Source organism: Microcebus murinus, chromosome 16 (assembly GCF_040939455.1).
Source record: "Microcebus murinus isolate Inina chromosome 16, M.murinus_Inina_mat1.0, whole genome shotgun sequence".
NCBI classification, from domain to species: Eukaryota; Metazoa; Chordata; class Mammalia; order Primates; family Cheirogaleidae; genus Microcebus; species Microcebus murinus.
Window position 1 is genome coordinate 59,389,987 of NC_134119.1, and position 13,638 is coordinate 59,403,624.

The window sequence follows — 13,638 nt, forward strand, 5'->3', positions numbered from 1 at the left end:
TCTCTATCTCTGTCTCTCTGCCTTGGTCTCTGCGTGTCTCTGTCTCAGTCTCTCTGCATCCTGAGCTTCTCATTCCCAGCAGCGCCAGGGCGACTCCATGGGAGGTGGGGCCGGGGCGCGCCTTGGAGAGACGGGGGCTGCCTACGCCTTTAAGCGCGGGGGCGCGCGGGGCCTGCGCCTTTAAGCGCGGGCGCGCGCGCGGCCCTGGGTTCCCGGCGAGGAGGCCGCGGGAGCGCCCGGACCCGGCCCGCCTGCCCGGCCCCCGCCCGGCCCCCGCCCCGGCCCCGGCGGGGGAGGGGTCTCTGAGCGCGGCCCCTCCCCCCTGCGCCCCCGCCTGCGCTGCGGTGCCCCCGTTCCGCGTGTCTCCGCCCGTCTGTCCGTCTGCGCCCAGGCCTCGCCCCACCCGGCCCCGGGGCTGCCCGGCCGCCCCTCGACCCACCGCAGCCCACCTCCCCCTTCCGGGCCAGCCCCCGCCGCAGCCCGGGAAGCCAGCCGGGACGCCGCCGCCCCAGACCAGGGCCCTCACCTGGACCTCGGGGGGCCTGCACTCCGAGGTTGAATCAAGAGATCCGGAAACCCAGAGCCTGGGACCCTGATCCGGGGCCAGCACCCCTAGATCCAGCCGTGGAACCCCAAGACCTGGAGCTTGAACCCCAATATCTGGAATCCCAACAGCGGTTGCTGGGACCCCAAGATTTTGAGCCTGAACCCCATAATTGGGAACATAGACACCAGGAGTTGGAGTGGAACCCCAAGATTTGGCATCTAAGACCCCAAATCTGGAGCTGAACTCTGAATTCTGTGCCTGGGACCTTGAATTCTGGGACTGGATTCCCAAATCAATACTCTGCAGCCCACCATTTGGGACCTGAACTCTGGGATTTAGGCCTCAGTTTCCAAGATCTGAACCAGGGGATTCCAAGGGGCCTGAACCTGAGTTGGCCTGAAGTCCTTGCTGCAGACCTGAGTGCCGAAATCTGGGGCTAGAGACCTCCAAATCTTGACTCAGCACCCCAGTATCTGAAGGCAGAACCCCAGTGTCAGATCCCAGGAGTGGGCTTGGAACTCACACCCTAATCTCCCCCATTTGGCTCATTAGCGGCCCACGGCTGTTTGGAGTCCCAAGACTGGAAGCCCCTGACCCTGAACTACCCAAAGTGGGACCTGGGTTTCCAAAACTGGACCCTAGAGGCCCAGTATCTGGGGTCTGAGGCCTCAAGCATTAAGGTCTGGAGACCCCATTACCACAGATTTGAGCGCAGATACGGCAGACAGTCCCATACAGAAGTCTTGGGGACAGGGAAGGCATGACCAGACGCCTGCTCCAGAGCCCTGACCTCTGACCCCCTCGGAGCCTGAGGACCCTGCTCCCGGGGGCGGTTTCCAGCTCAGGTAAGTCAACTGAGAGACTTCGTGGTGGGAAGGGACTTTGGAGGAGCTCTGTGGCTGGGGGTGGAGGTAGGTGACAGCCAGGTCCCATTGGCACTTTGGGGTTTCCCCAGGAAAAGGACATTCCCCGTGGGTCTGTGCAAACACTGCTGGACATTGGCCATCCCTGCCCCACTCTGACCTCCCCATACCCGGATGGTGGCATCTCCAGGTCTCTGACCCTCACCCTTCCAGCTTCTCACCATCTGTCCTGTCTGACCGTTGTGGCTGCCTCTTGTCCACGCTGCTCTCTCTGGTCTCCTCCCTCCACCTCTCCTCTGTGACCATCTCTGCTCCCTTCCTTCTCTGTCTCTGAAACCCCCGTCCACAGGTCCTCTCTCCAGCACCCCTGTCTGCTGCTTCTTCTCAGTGACCATCACGTCTCTGTCCATGGTGCTGTCTCCAGTCATCTTGCACCGGCTCTCTTGCCCTTTGTCCTCCCTGACTCTAAGTCTTGGTCTGTGACTGTCTCCAACCATCTTTGACATCTCTATCTACCACTCTGCTCTCTGCCGCCTCTGTCCACCTTGCCCTGCCTCTGACCATCCTTCGCCCTCTTTCCTGCCTCCTCCCACCGCTGACCCTAACTCCCAGCTACAGCATCGGACCGTCTCTGGCCTTTACCGGCCACGTCTCCTCTTGCTCGCTCGCTCTCTCTTTTTTGTTGTTGCTCTCTGGTCATTTCTGTCCTCTCTGGCTGCTTTCCCTCTCTCTGATGACCTCTCCCCACACCCATACTCCTGATCAGCCGTCCTGGTCTCCCTGTGACTCTGCACGCCTGTCCTTCCTCCCCTCTCACCTCCTTGCTGGCCTTGGACCGTTTCTGACCACTTCTCGCTCTGACCGTCTTCTCCCATCTCTCCTGGACCGGAGCACCCCCGACCCCCTCATTTTCTTTGTCCACCTCTCCTCTTCCTGCCCACCTCTGCCCACCTCTGCTCTCTGCTGGTGTCTGACCACTTCTCATCACCCCTGTCCCCTGCCCACCTCTTCTCTTTATGGCCATCTTTGACCCTCTCTTTGTGACCATGTCTACTGCCCTCTGGCTTGCCTGCTACTCACCCTGGCCAGCCCTCCTATTCTGTGACATCTCTCGGACCCTTTCTAACCACGTCCCTTCCCTCCCGCCACCTCTGTGCCTTCTGCCCTCTGCCCCGCGTGACACATCTCTGAGTCTTGGACCATCTCCTCTGGCTTCTGACCGTGGCTGACCACTCCTCTCTCTGGTCATCTCCAACCGGCCCCTTTGCTTTCAGCCCACGGTGACCCTCTCTCTTGGTCGGGGACCACCCCATCGCCCCTCGGGGCCCCTCTTCTGGCCTCAGCCTCCCTGATGCCTCCCCTCCTCCCCGCAGGCCGCCCCGCCCGCGATGGCCGTCCTCCCGTTGCTCCTCTGCCTGCTGCCGCTGGCCCCGGCCTCCTCTCCACCCCAGCCAGCCACGCCCAGCCCGTGTCCCCGCCGCTGCCGCTGCCAGACGCAGTCCCTGCCCCTAAGCGTGTTGTGCCCGGGGGCAGGCCTCCTGTTTGTGCCTCCCTCGCTGGACCGCCGGGCAGCCGAGCTGAGGCTGGCAGACAACTTCATCGCAGCCGTGCGCCGCCGAGACCTGGCCAACATGACGGGCCTGCTGCACCTGAGCCTGTCGCGCAACACCATCCGCCACGTGGCGGCCGGCGCCTTCGCTGACCTGCGGGCCCTGCGCGCCCTGCACCTAGACGGCAACCGGCTGACCTCGCTGGGCGAGGGCCAGCTGCGCGGCCTGGTCAACCTGCGCCACCTCATCCTGAGCAACAACCAGCTGGCCGCGCTGGCGGCCGGCGCCCTGGACGACTGCGCCGAGACGCTGGAGGACCTGGACCTCTCCTACAACAACCTGGAGCAGCTGCCCTGGGAGGCGCTGGGCCGCCTGGGCAACGTCAACACGCTGGGCCTGGACCACAACTTGCTGGCGTCCGTGCCCGCGGGCGCCTTTTCCCGCCTGCACAAGCTGGCGCGGCTGGACATGACCTCCAACCGCCTCACCACCATCCCGCCCGACCCGCTCTTCTCGCGCCTGCCCCTGCTCGCGCGGCCCCGCGGCTCGCCCGCCTCCGCGCTGGTGCTGGCCTTCGGCGGGAACCCGCTGCACTGCAACTGCGAGCTGGTGTGGCTGCGGCGCCTGGCGCGCGAGGACGACCTGGAGGCCTGCGCCTCCCCGCCCGCCCTGGGCGGCCGCTACTTCTGGGCCGTGGGCGAGGAGGAGTTCGTGTGCGAGCCGCCCGTGGTGACTCACCGCTCGCCGCCCCTGGCGGTGCCTGCAGGTCGGCCGGCTGCCCTGCGCTGCCGGGCGGTGGGGGACCCGGAGCCCCGCGTGCGCTGGGTGTCGCCCCAGGGCCGGCTGCTGGGCAACTCGAGCCGGGCTCGCGCCTTCCCCAACGGGACGCTGGAGCTGCTGGTCACCGAGCCGGGCGACGGCGGCGTCTTCACCTGCATTGCAGCCAACGCAGCTGGTGAGGCCACAGCTGCCGTTGAGCTGACCGTGGGCCCCCCACCACCTCCCCAGCTGGCCAACAGCACCAGCTGTGACCCCCCGCGGGACGGGGATCCTGATGCCCTCACCCCGCCCTCGGCCGCTTCTGCCTCTGCTAAAGCGGCGGACACCGGGCCCCCTACAGACCGTGGCGTCCAGGTGGCTGAGCATGGGGCCACAGCTGCTCTCGTCCAGTGGCCGGATCAGCGGCCCATCCCAGGCATCCGCATGTACCAGATCCAGTACAACAGCTCAGCTGATGACATCCTCGTCTACAGGTGCAGGGTCCAGGCAGTGGGGTAGCCTGGGAGGGGTGTGAGGGGGACGGCTGGGGGTACACCTGCTAATATGCCAGGCCGAAGCACGGCCGAGAAATGCTGTAAGGTTACAAAGGAAATCAGACAGCAAAGGTAAAAAAAAAAACAGGCAGCAAAGATAACAAGAATCAGATGGAAAGGGCAAAAGACGTCTGACAAGCAGTGGTGAGAGAAATCAGACAGTAGCCAGGCGCAGTGGCTCATGCCTATAATTCTAGCACTGCAGGGGGCTGAGGCAGGAGGATTGTGTGAGCCCAAGTGTTTGAAACCAGCCTGGACAACACAGTGAGATCCCATCTGTACAAAAAAATAAGAAAAATTAGCCAGGCATGGCGGCACACATCTACTGTCCCAGCTACTCAGGAGGCTGAGGCAGGAGGCTTGCTTGAGCCCGGGAGTTTGAGGTTGCAGTGGGCACTCCAGTCTAGGTGACAGAGCAAGACCCTGTCTCAAAAAAAAAAAAAAAAATAGATAGCAAATGTTAAAATAAATCAGGCCACAGAGCTGAAAAATATCAAACAATAATGATAAATTGCCAAGCAAGGTGGCTCACACCTGTAATCCCAGCACTTTGGGAGGCTGAGGCAGGAGGATTGCTAGAGGCCAGGATTTCCAGACCAGCCTGGGCAATGTTGCAAGACCCTGTCTCTACCAAAAAATTTTCCTAATTAGCTGGGTGTGGTAGAGCACACCTGTGGTCCCAGCTACTTGGGAGGCTGAGGCAGGAGGATCACTTGAGCCCAGGAGCTTAAAGTGATGGTGAGCTATGATCACACCACTGCATTCTAGCCTGGGCAACAGAGCGAGATCCTGTCTCTAATAATAATAATAATGATAATCATGGTAATGATAAAAGAAATCAGGCAGCGAGTGTCAATAGTAACAAATACAGAAAGAAAATCAGGCAACAAGAGTATAAAGTAATCAGGCCAGAAGAGAAGTTAATGGGGGGAGGGAGGTAAAAACAAATTCAAAGCAGTAAAAAGAGAAAAACCAGGTTTTCCAGATGACGGGACTAGATCCAAGCCAGACTGCGGGGAGAACAGGAGATCAAACAGGAAGGCACAGGGATCCCAGGAAAAATGAAGTGAGGCTGCCCCATCACAAAGAAAATCCGCCCAGTGGCCGGGCGCGGTGGCTCACGCCTGTAATCCTAGCACTCTGGGAGGCCGAGGAGGGCGGATTGTTTGAGGTCAGGAGTTTGAAACCAGCCTGAGCAAGAACAAGACCCCATCTCTACTATAAATAGAAAGAAATTAATTGGCTAACTAATATATATAGAAAAATTTAGCCGGGCATGGTGGCGCATGCCTGTAGTCCCAGCTACTTGGGAGGCTGAGGCAGGAGGATCGCTTGAGCCCAGGAGTTTGAGGTTGCTGTGAGCTAGGCTGATGCCACGGCACTCACTCAGCCTGGGCAGCAAAGTGAGACTCTATCTCAAGAAAAAAAGAAAGAAAATCCGCCCAGAGATTAAAAGGAAAATTGTGGGGAGGAGGTTGAATGGAGACTGGGCTTTGGGTTCGTGCAGTGTCAACTGCTGCACGTGTTTAGAGTTCTAGCATGATGACATCTAAATTTTTGATTTTCTAAATCTAATTGAACCTTATTGACACTCCACTGCCCAGGTGTACAGGAATATCCAGTTTGCCACACTTGGGGCTTCCCTTCTCTCTGCCATCGTTGCCAACACGAAACCTGGAGTTTACCTCCTCCGAGAGATGGGCAGCACAACTTCGGCCCTCAAGCCGCAGAGCGCTTGGTCCCTCTGCTGTGACCACATGGGGTCAGCAGTCATGATGGCCAAAGTCACCGAAGTCCAAGCTTGCGTGGATGCCTCCTTGTTCTCACTGCCATGCTGGGCCACGGGTGCAGTCCCAAGGCCTGGGACTCTCAAGGGCTGGGGTGTGTACCTTGGGAACCTAGTACCTGGACCCCCCTTCCCTCCCCTGGGGTCCATACCTCAAGAGACAGCCACTTGCTTTCCTTTTCAGTCCTGCAAGCTCAGCATGCTCAGGCCACTCCCTTCCTCAGAGCGTTACTCAGTAGAGTCCATGGAGGGCGACCCCTGACAATTACACAAACCCCGGCCACCTTGCCCGGCGGGGGATGGGACGGATGCTCTCCCGGAGAGTCACCCGCCCACAGGTGATCATGGAGCTCCCCGTACCTCTCCCATTAAAGCAGCTCAGGAATAAAACAGATGATGCCACAAGGCAAAGCTCCAACAGCGTGCCCTGCCACAAAAGGAAATCGAGTGGAATTGGGTGGGAAGGATGAAAGGACATGGGAAAGGAAGAGATAAATAGAAACCAGGCAACAGAGATAAAAGGGAATTAGCTGACCAGGCTGGAAAGAAATAAGGCAACAGGGAGTGGTGACTGAGGCGCGTTCGTATAATGAAAAGGGAATGGATGGCAGCTCCGCTGGCGAGCAAACCGTGGATAGATATTAATAATAATGCAGGGGCTGGGGGAACTTACCGACGGGTCAGAAGGAAATCAGGCGGCCTGGGGGCAGGGAAGTCAGGGGGTCAGACGAGAGAGGGTTCCGGCTGCACTGTAGAGGAAAAGCAGGCAGCTGGAGAAGGGAAACTGGGGGCAGGCTGGAGGGAAGTCGGGGACCAGAGGCAAGCTGGGTGAGGGAATGGAGGGAGACGGGCAGGGAGGATGGAGGGAAATTGCGTGGGGGCCGTAAGGCATTAGGTTAGAGGGAAACCAGACAGCGTTAGAGCAACGCTGGGCAGTAGAGTGGAGAGGTGACTGGTGGCAGGGCCACAGGGAACGTGGGGGTGGGACCAGGGTGAACACGGGCAGAGGGTTAGGGCGCAGTTGGGCAGGGAAGCTGGGGGGCAGCGCGAGAGGGGAGCCAGGCAGCTGGGCGTGGAATGGGACGGGACTGGGAGAGCTCAAGTGGGGGCTACAGAGGAAGTGGGCAGCAGACTAGAGACAGTCCCTTGGGGGCACTTGGGGGCAGGACATGGGGAAGCGAGGGGGGCTGGAGTGAAATTGGCTAACAGGCTGCAGGGGTGTCAGTCAGGAGGCTGCAGGGGTATCAGGGGGCTGCAGGGGGGTCAGTCAGGGGGTTGCAGGGGTGTCAGTCAGGGGCTGCAGGGGTGTCATTCAGGGGGCTGCAGGGGTGTCAGGGGGCTGCAGGGGTGTCAGGGGGCTGCAGGGGTGTCAGGGGGCTGCAGGGGTGTCGGGGCTGCAGGGGTGTCAGTCAGGGGGCTGCAGGGGTGTTGGGGCTGCAGGGGTGTCATTCAGAGGCTGCAGGGGTGTCAGTCAGGGGCTGCAGGGGTTTCAGTCAGGGGGCTGCAGGGGTGTCAGTCAGGGGGCTGCAGGGGTGTCGATAGCCCGGGACGGGTGCTGGCGGCCCGAGACTGACCCCTGCCTGCTGCCCCTGCAGGATGATCCCGGCGGACAGCCACTCTTTCCTGTTGACCGACCTGGCGTCGGGCCGCACCTACGACCTGTGCGTGCTGGCGGTGTACGAGGACGGTGCCACGGGGCTGACGGCCACGCGCCCCGTGGGCTGTGCCCGCTTCTCCACGGAGCCCGCGCTGCGGCCGTGCGGAGCGCCGCACGCGCCCTTCCTGGGCGGCACCATGATCATCGCGCTGGGCGGCGTCATCGTGGCCTCGGTGCTCGTCTTCATCTTCGTGCTGCTCATGCGCTACAAGGTGCACGGCGGCCAGCCCCCCGGCAAGGCCAAGACGCCCGCGCCCGTCAGCAGCGTCTGCTCCCAGACCAACGGCGCCCTGGGCCCCGCGCCGCCCCCGCCGGCCCCCGAGCCCGCCGCGCCCCGCGCGCACACCGTGGTCCAGCTGGACTGCGAGTCCTGGGCGCCCAGCCACGAACCTGTGGGACCCTAGCCGGGTGCCGCCTCCAGGGCTCCTCTGGCCCCAGGGGCAGCAGGACCCGGACTCCCCGAGGGACCTGGCCTCAGACTCACCAAATTGCTCATGGTTTTTAAAACTCTGATGGGGAGGGTGTCGGGGACACCAGGGCACAACAAGAAAGTCCTATTTTTCTAAGCTTGGGCCTGGACCCTTGCCCGCGTCTCTGTCTGTGGGGGTGGGGGGCATCGTGCCCCGGGCTGGGCCTGGGGGAGCCTCCCCTGGGCAGAGACCCCCTCAGTTTGGTCCGAGGTCCCCGAGGGAGGCTGAAGACGGCCATCGATTCAGTCAAAAGACGTTCCTTGAGCGTCCACTCGGGCGTGCTCTGTGCTGGGTGATGCTGTGGTGGCACAGACGGCCCTGAGCCCTGCCCAGGGTCCAGTGGGAGACACATGTGTCCCCAGACAGTGGTAGAGTGACCAGGACGTGGCGATGAGGGAGGCCTGGGGAACTGCGATCGCCCAGAGGAGGGGACTGACTCAGCCTAGGGTGTGGTCAGGAGGGGCTTCCTGGAGGAGGTGACGTGACCTGAGAATGACATCTGAAGGAAATAATTGGGCCAAGAGCAGAAGGAAAGCTGTTGCAGGCGGAGATCACAGCACAAGCAAGGGCTTAGTGCGTGCCAGGCACTGGGGTGCTATGGTAGAGGGGGGGCGGGAAGGGTGAGCAGGGTCCAGGACCTCCAGGCCAGGGAGCTCAGACTCTGGCCCCGTGGTGCTGGGGAGCCATGGAGGATTCTATGCAAGGGAGGGAGAGGGAGGGATTGGGGCTATGAGGAGGGCAGACCAGAGGGGGACACTAAAGCTAGGAGCCCAGGGGGAAGCCAGGGCAGTGGCCTGGGTGGGTGAGGGCAAGGGTGTACCAGGGCAGCACTGGGGGACAGGAGAAGGGAGTGAGTGGACAGGGACACCCAGGAAGCTGAGTGGATGGCAATGGAGCTAAAGACCCCTGGGGGAAGGAAGGTCCCGGGCCTGGCCAGGGGAGGGAGAGGTAGGGCTGCCCTGACACAGGACGGGGGAGCAGGGGCAGGGTCGGGAACGATGATATTTCCAGTGTGGCACTCTGTGGATGTGGCGGGGCCAGCGGATGTCCAGGGGGTGGCATCCAGGAGGCTGTCGGACCCCTGGTCTGAGGTTGGAGCTGAGGACGGAAACGAGGCAAAGAAACACCTAGCAAAGACTAAACAGGGGCAGCAGGCGGAGGGGCAAAGGGAAGAAAACCAGGCAATTCGGCCCCACGCACCTGTTGGGTTTAATGATCTAAATAAAGGCCGTGGTGACCCGGGACGGCAGTGTTAGGGGTCGGTTGGGGCAGACGCCAGCTGCAGCCAGCCCGAGAGGAGGTGGTAGGAAGCGTGGACAGGGAGGGCAGCCCCTGTGATTCCGTGGGCCGAGCCTGGGTCCCGTCAATGTGGAACTTTCGGCCCGTGTCTCCCCAGGGCCGGTCCTCACCCTGTCCCAGCCTAGGCCCCTCGGACACTAGGCCTGGAGGTCTGCAGGACCAAACCCTGGGCCTCGGAAATGTCGCGCCTTGGAGACAATGGAGACCCAGGAATGGGGTTGGCGGCGAAAGGAACAGAGCTCCCTGGACTCGGGTTCTCTAATGACGGGTCCAGAGTCAGGACCGGGGACAGAGCCGGGGTCCTGCCAGCCTTCTGGAGCGACGCTGCTGGGAGGGGCATGAGAAGAGGGACAAGGCTGGACTGGCCACTGTCCTGACCTGGTGCACATTGCACATGGCCCTGTCCTCACGGGATGACAAATCCTAGATTCCGCCACAGCTTTTTTGGTGGGTCTAGGTCTGGGCCATCAGCCAGTCCCAGGGACCCGATCTGACCCCCCAGCAGCATTGCGAGGTCCTTCCTCTGTTGCTCGCTAGCCTCGGGTGGCTGAGGTCAGGTGAGGTCATCAGGGAGCGTGCGTGTTGGGGAAAGGGCCTAGGGACGGGGAGGAGGGGTGCCTGGGGCCAGCCACCTAATACCAGGCACTGCCAGGAGGGGGAGCCAGAGTGCACTGTTCCTAAACCCTCGCTTCCAAATGGGAGTGGTCCCCACTGTGAGCCGCGTGCTGGGGACTCGGTGCTGAGCAAGTGCAGGCACAGGTGCTGCCCTCACGCAGCTCGCCCACTGGGGGAGGGGGGGACATGAACATTAAGCAATCACGCAAGCAATAACCGGTGACCCAGCCCAGCAGGAGATGTTGAGGAAGACCTGAAGGATGCTCAGGTCAGAGTTAACTGTGCAAGGGCTGCAGAGGGCGTCCCGTGGGCTAAGAGACACTCGGTGAGTAAAGGGGCCAGAGAAGGGGCTGCAGCACAGGGACATGGAGTGACCTAGTGTCCAGTCTGGAGAGCAAGGGCTGTGGCGGCTCAGGGGGGATGTAGACACAGCAAACTGAGGGCCAGAAGGGGGACACACAGCCAGTGGCAGCTTATCACAAGTTTGGAAGCAGGGAGGGCGGGCAGAGGACAGGCTGGTCCCCATAGCGTGGCCCCCCCATGTTCCCCGGCAGGGCACCTGGACCCTCTCCCACCGTGTGCAGAAACGATCACGTGTGTCTGGGATTTAGAGTTCAAGTTTGGCTTGCCCAGCACTGCCCGCTGAGTGCACCCCTGTCCTGAGCCCAGGGAGCAAGTTCTTCTGTCAGTTCCCCGCCTGGCTGTGGCCATGCACGTTTTTGAGGCCAGAGCTCCAGACTGCTGGGGCATATGCTTGAAGTGACTGCAGTCCCAATCCCAGGACTGTCCCCGTGTCTGGGTGTGGCTAAGTGTGACACGGGCCCTGAGTGCCGGGGACACCGTGATCCCCTGCGAGGCCTCAACTGATGCCAGTTGCCGCAGCTGTCACGTGGCCATACACAGGGGAGAACCGGATAAAGGGGCGTTCCCAAAGAGGGCGTTTCTGTGCTGGGTGAACCTGGGCCTGCCTCCTGCCTTTCGTTCCTCCCTCTCATGCCTCCCAAAAGTGACCTGTGCGGAGCCACCCTGGGAACACAGCGGTGGCCAGCACAGCCCCAGGCCCTGCCCTTGAGAGTTCTAGTTCTAGTGCCGGAAATAGATGGTCCCCAAACAGTGGCATCCCAGAGTGGTCAGGGCTGGGATGGGCACAGTGCAGGCGAGAACGATTAGGACCTGCTTTTGCAGAAGCCCAGGGGGCTCCTAACTGAGCCTGGGAGGAGAGGTGGGGAAGAGCCAAGATTCCCTGAAGGCAGGGCCAGCTTTGGGGCAGCGTGACCTGGGGAGAGGCAGAGCGCCCCGTGCCTAGAAGGTCGCTGTGCTCGATTTAATGCCCAACCGTCACTCTCTTGAGACTCTTAATGATTTTTTAACAAGGGGCCCCACTGCAAACCATGTGGCCAGTCCTGCCTGACTAAGGGAGAGAACATTGGAGGGATATAAGAAGAGAGCCAGGGACAGAGAGAGGGTCTTCGTGCACAAGGAGAGCATCGTGTGCAAAAGCCAAGAAGGCCAGAGAGAGGATGGTTCACCGGAAGCCATGGCCGGGGTCAGTGCGGCCGGCGCAGAGTGGGAGAAGGTGACGGGCACGCTCTGGGAGTGGCAGAGCTGGCTACCCCCAGGCACTGTGGAGCCCTGGGGGGTGATGAGTGGCGGGGGGCCAGGGGCAGGTTTGCACTGTAGAAAGATCCGTGTGGCCACCATGGGAAGGGCGGGCAAGCACGGGGTGGGGGCTCAGCTGCCTGTGGAGGGGACTGCGGGTGTCTGTGACCCTGAGGAGGAGGCTGGGGAGGACAGCCAGTGTGGACCTCGAATGCTGGGGTGACAGACACCCCAACGTGCCAGGAGACCCCTGGGAGAACCCAGAGCCACAGATGAACCCAGAGCTTCCTTTTCACTTGAAACTTTCCCCCGTGGGGGGCGGGTGCCGGAGGGTGGGTTTCAGAATGTGACTGGTAAGTACTTGAAATCTTTTTATAAGGGAACTCGCATGGGTGGACGGGTGGAGGCGAATGCAAAACTGGCGGAATTGAGAGTATAAAATGTGCGACTTCAAAGGACTTTATTCTGGGTATGTTCTGGCTTCAACTCTATGGACCCCCTGGGGTGCACTTCTCTCTCTCTCTCTCTCTCTCTCTCTCTCTCTCTCTCTCTCTCCCCCCCCAGCCCTCCGATACAACCACAGTTCCGTGGGGACTTCCGCTTCCGCGTCCCCCTAAACGCTGTGGCCCCAGGGCTGGGAACTGACCCCCTTTTTGCTTCTCTGCTCAGCTCCTCCTGGGGTGTCCACCTCAGTTTTCCTTCTCTGCTGACGACGTCTGCATTTCTTTCCCCAACCCCAGCCTCTCTCTGCAACCCCACACCGGTCTTTCCTCGGCTTCCCGGCTCTCTTCCTAGAGGTCCCCGGGCCTCCCGTACCCACTGGGCCTCACGTTGGACTGGGCTTCTTCCCAGACCTGCCCCTCACCCAGGTCCCTGCGGAGTGCTGCCCCCTCCTGCTCCTCCTCCCTGCTCTGCCCTGTCCTGGTCTAGCTCTGGCCGTACCCACCTGGGTCCCTGTACTGACCTCCCTCTGGGATCCTGGCCTCAGTCTCCCTTTCTGGTCCAAGATCTGCCTAAAGACGAACCTGACCATCCTCTGCATAGAAGCCTCCATGGCTCCCCACGGTTCCTGGGACAGTCTGGGCTGCTCAGCCTGGTGTCCCCCAAGGGCCTTCCCCCGCTGTCCCCTCCCCCAGCTCCAGCTCCAGCGCATGTGTCTGCCCCCACCTCAGGCTGGAAGGAAACGCCACTCCCAGAAAGGCCCACACTCTGCTCCTCGCCTTCCCTCTGGCTGTTCCCGGGGCCCCAGGGGAGGCTGCCCCCTTCTCTGCCTGTGCAGAGGAGCAGGGGACAAAGGAGGCTGCAGGAAGAAAGCGGGTTCTTTCCTGAATGCTCCCCTGCTCCCCCCAGCAAAGGCAAGGGTTCCGGGGGAAAGGGGGCGAGGGGTGCCGGCTTCTGGCGTGGGGAGAAGGCGGTTGGAAACTGCATCAGGGCCCTCGCCTGCCCCTTTCCGGAGATGCAGCCTCGCCTTCCCCTCCAGACCCTCCTTGGAGGGCGCGACTCCATCGTTCTCCCGCTCAGGACGCTCTGTGAGGACCGGAGTGACACGGGGGGCACTGTCTGCCCCAAATCCTCCAGACCGCCGTGTCCCCTCCCATCTCTGCTCCAGTCACTTCACGACCCAGGAGCCTGGTCCTCCAGCCCCCTTGTTCCCCACACTCAGGAGTTCAAGCCCCGAGACCCCTGCTCCTCAGACTCAGGAGCCCGGTCTCCACCCCCTCCCTCCTCAGAACCGCTCCCGCCCCCCCATCCCAGAACCCTCAGCAGGCTCAAAAGTCCTATCTCCCCTCCCCCTCCTTTTTTTTTTGAGTCGGCGTCTTACTATGTTGCCCAGGCTGGAGAGCAGTGGCTATTCCCAGGCAATCCTAGCACAGCAGCCTCAAACTCCTGGGCTCAAGTGATCCTCCTGCCTCAGCCTCCTGGGACCACAGGCATGTGC

General features: G+C 61.5%; 1 protein-coding gene across 1 annotated transcript; it reads left to right on the forward strand.

The window, feature by feature from the left end:
• Positions 1–252: 252 nt before the first annotated feature.
• Positions 253–8,768, forward strand: LRFN3 (leucine rich repeat and fibronectin type III domain containing 3). Its single transcript, XM_012774979.2, has 3 exons — positions 253–1,392; positions 2,784–4,213; positions 7,655–8,768. Exons 2-3 carry the CDS (start codon positions 2,799–2,801, stop codon positions 8,118–8,120), a joined length of 1,881 nt encoding a protein of 626 aa, XP_012630433.1. The 5' UTR covers positions 253–1,392; positions 2,784–2,798; the 3' UTR covers positions 8,121–8,768.
• Positions 8,769–13,638: the final 4,870 nt, after the last annotated feature.

What these genes read in the sequence shown, in the direction of transcription:
- LRFN3 (XM_012774979.2), top strand. Translation starts at nt 2,799, where the DNA reads ATGGCCGTCCTCCCGTTGCTCCTCTGCCTGCTGCCGCTGGCCCCGGCC. An exon ending in GATGACATCCTCGTCTACAG is followed by an intron (nt 4,214 to 7,654) that starts GTGCAGGGTCCA and finishes CTGCCCCTGCAG; the next exon opens with GATGATCCCGGCGGACAGCC.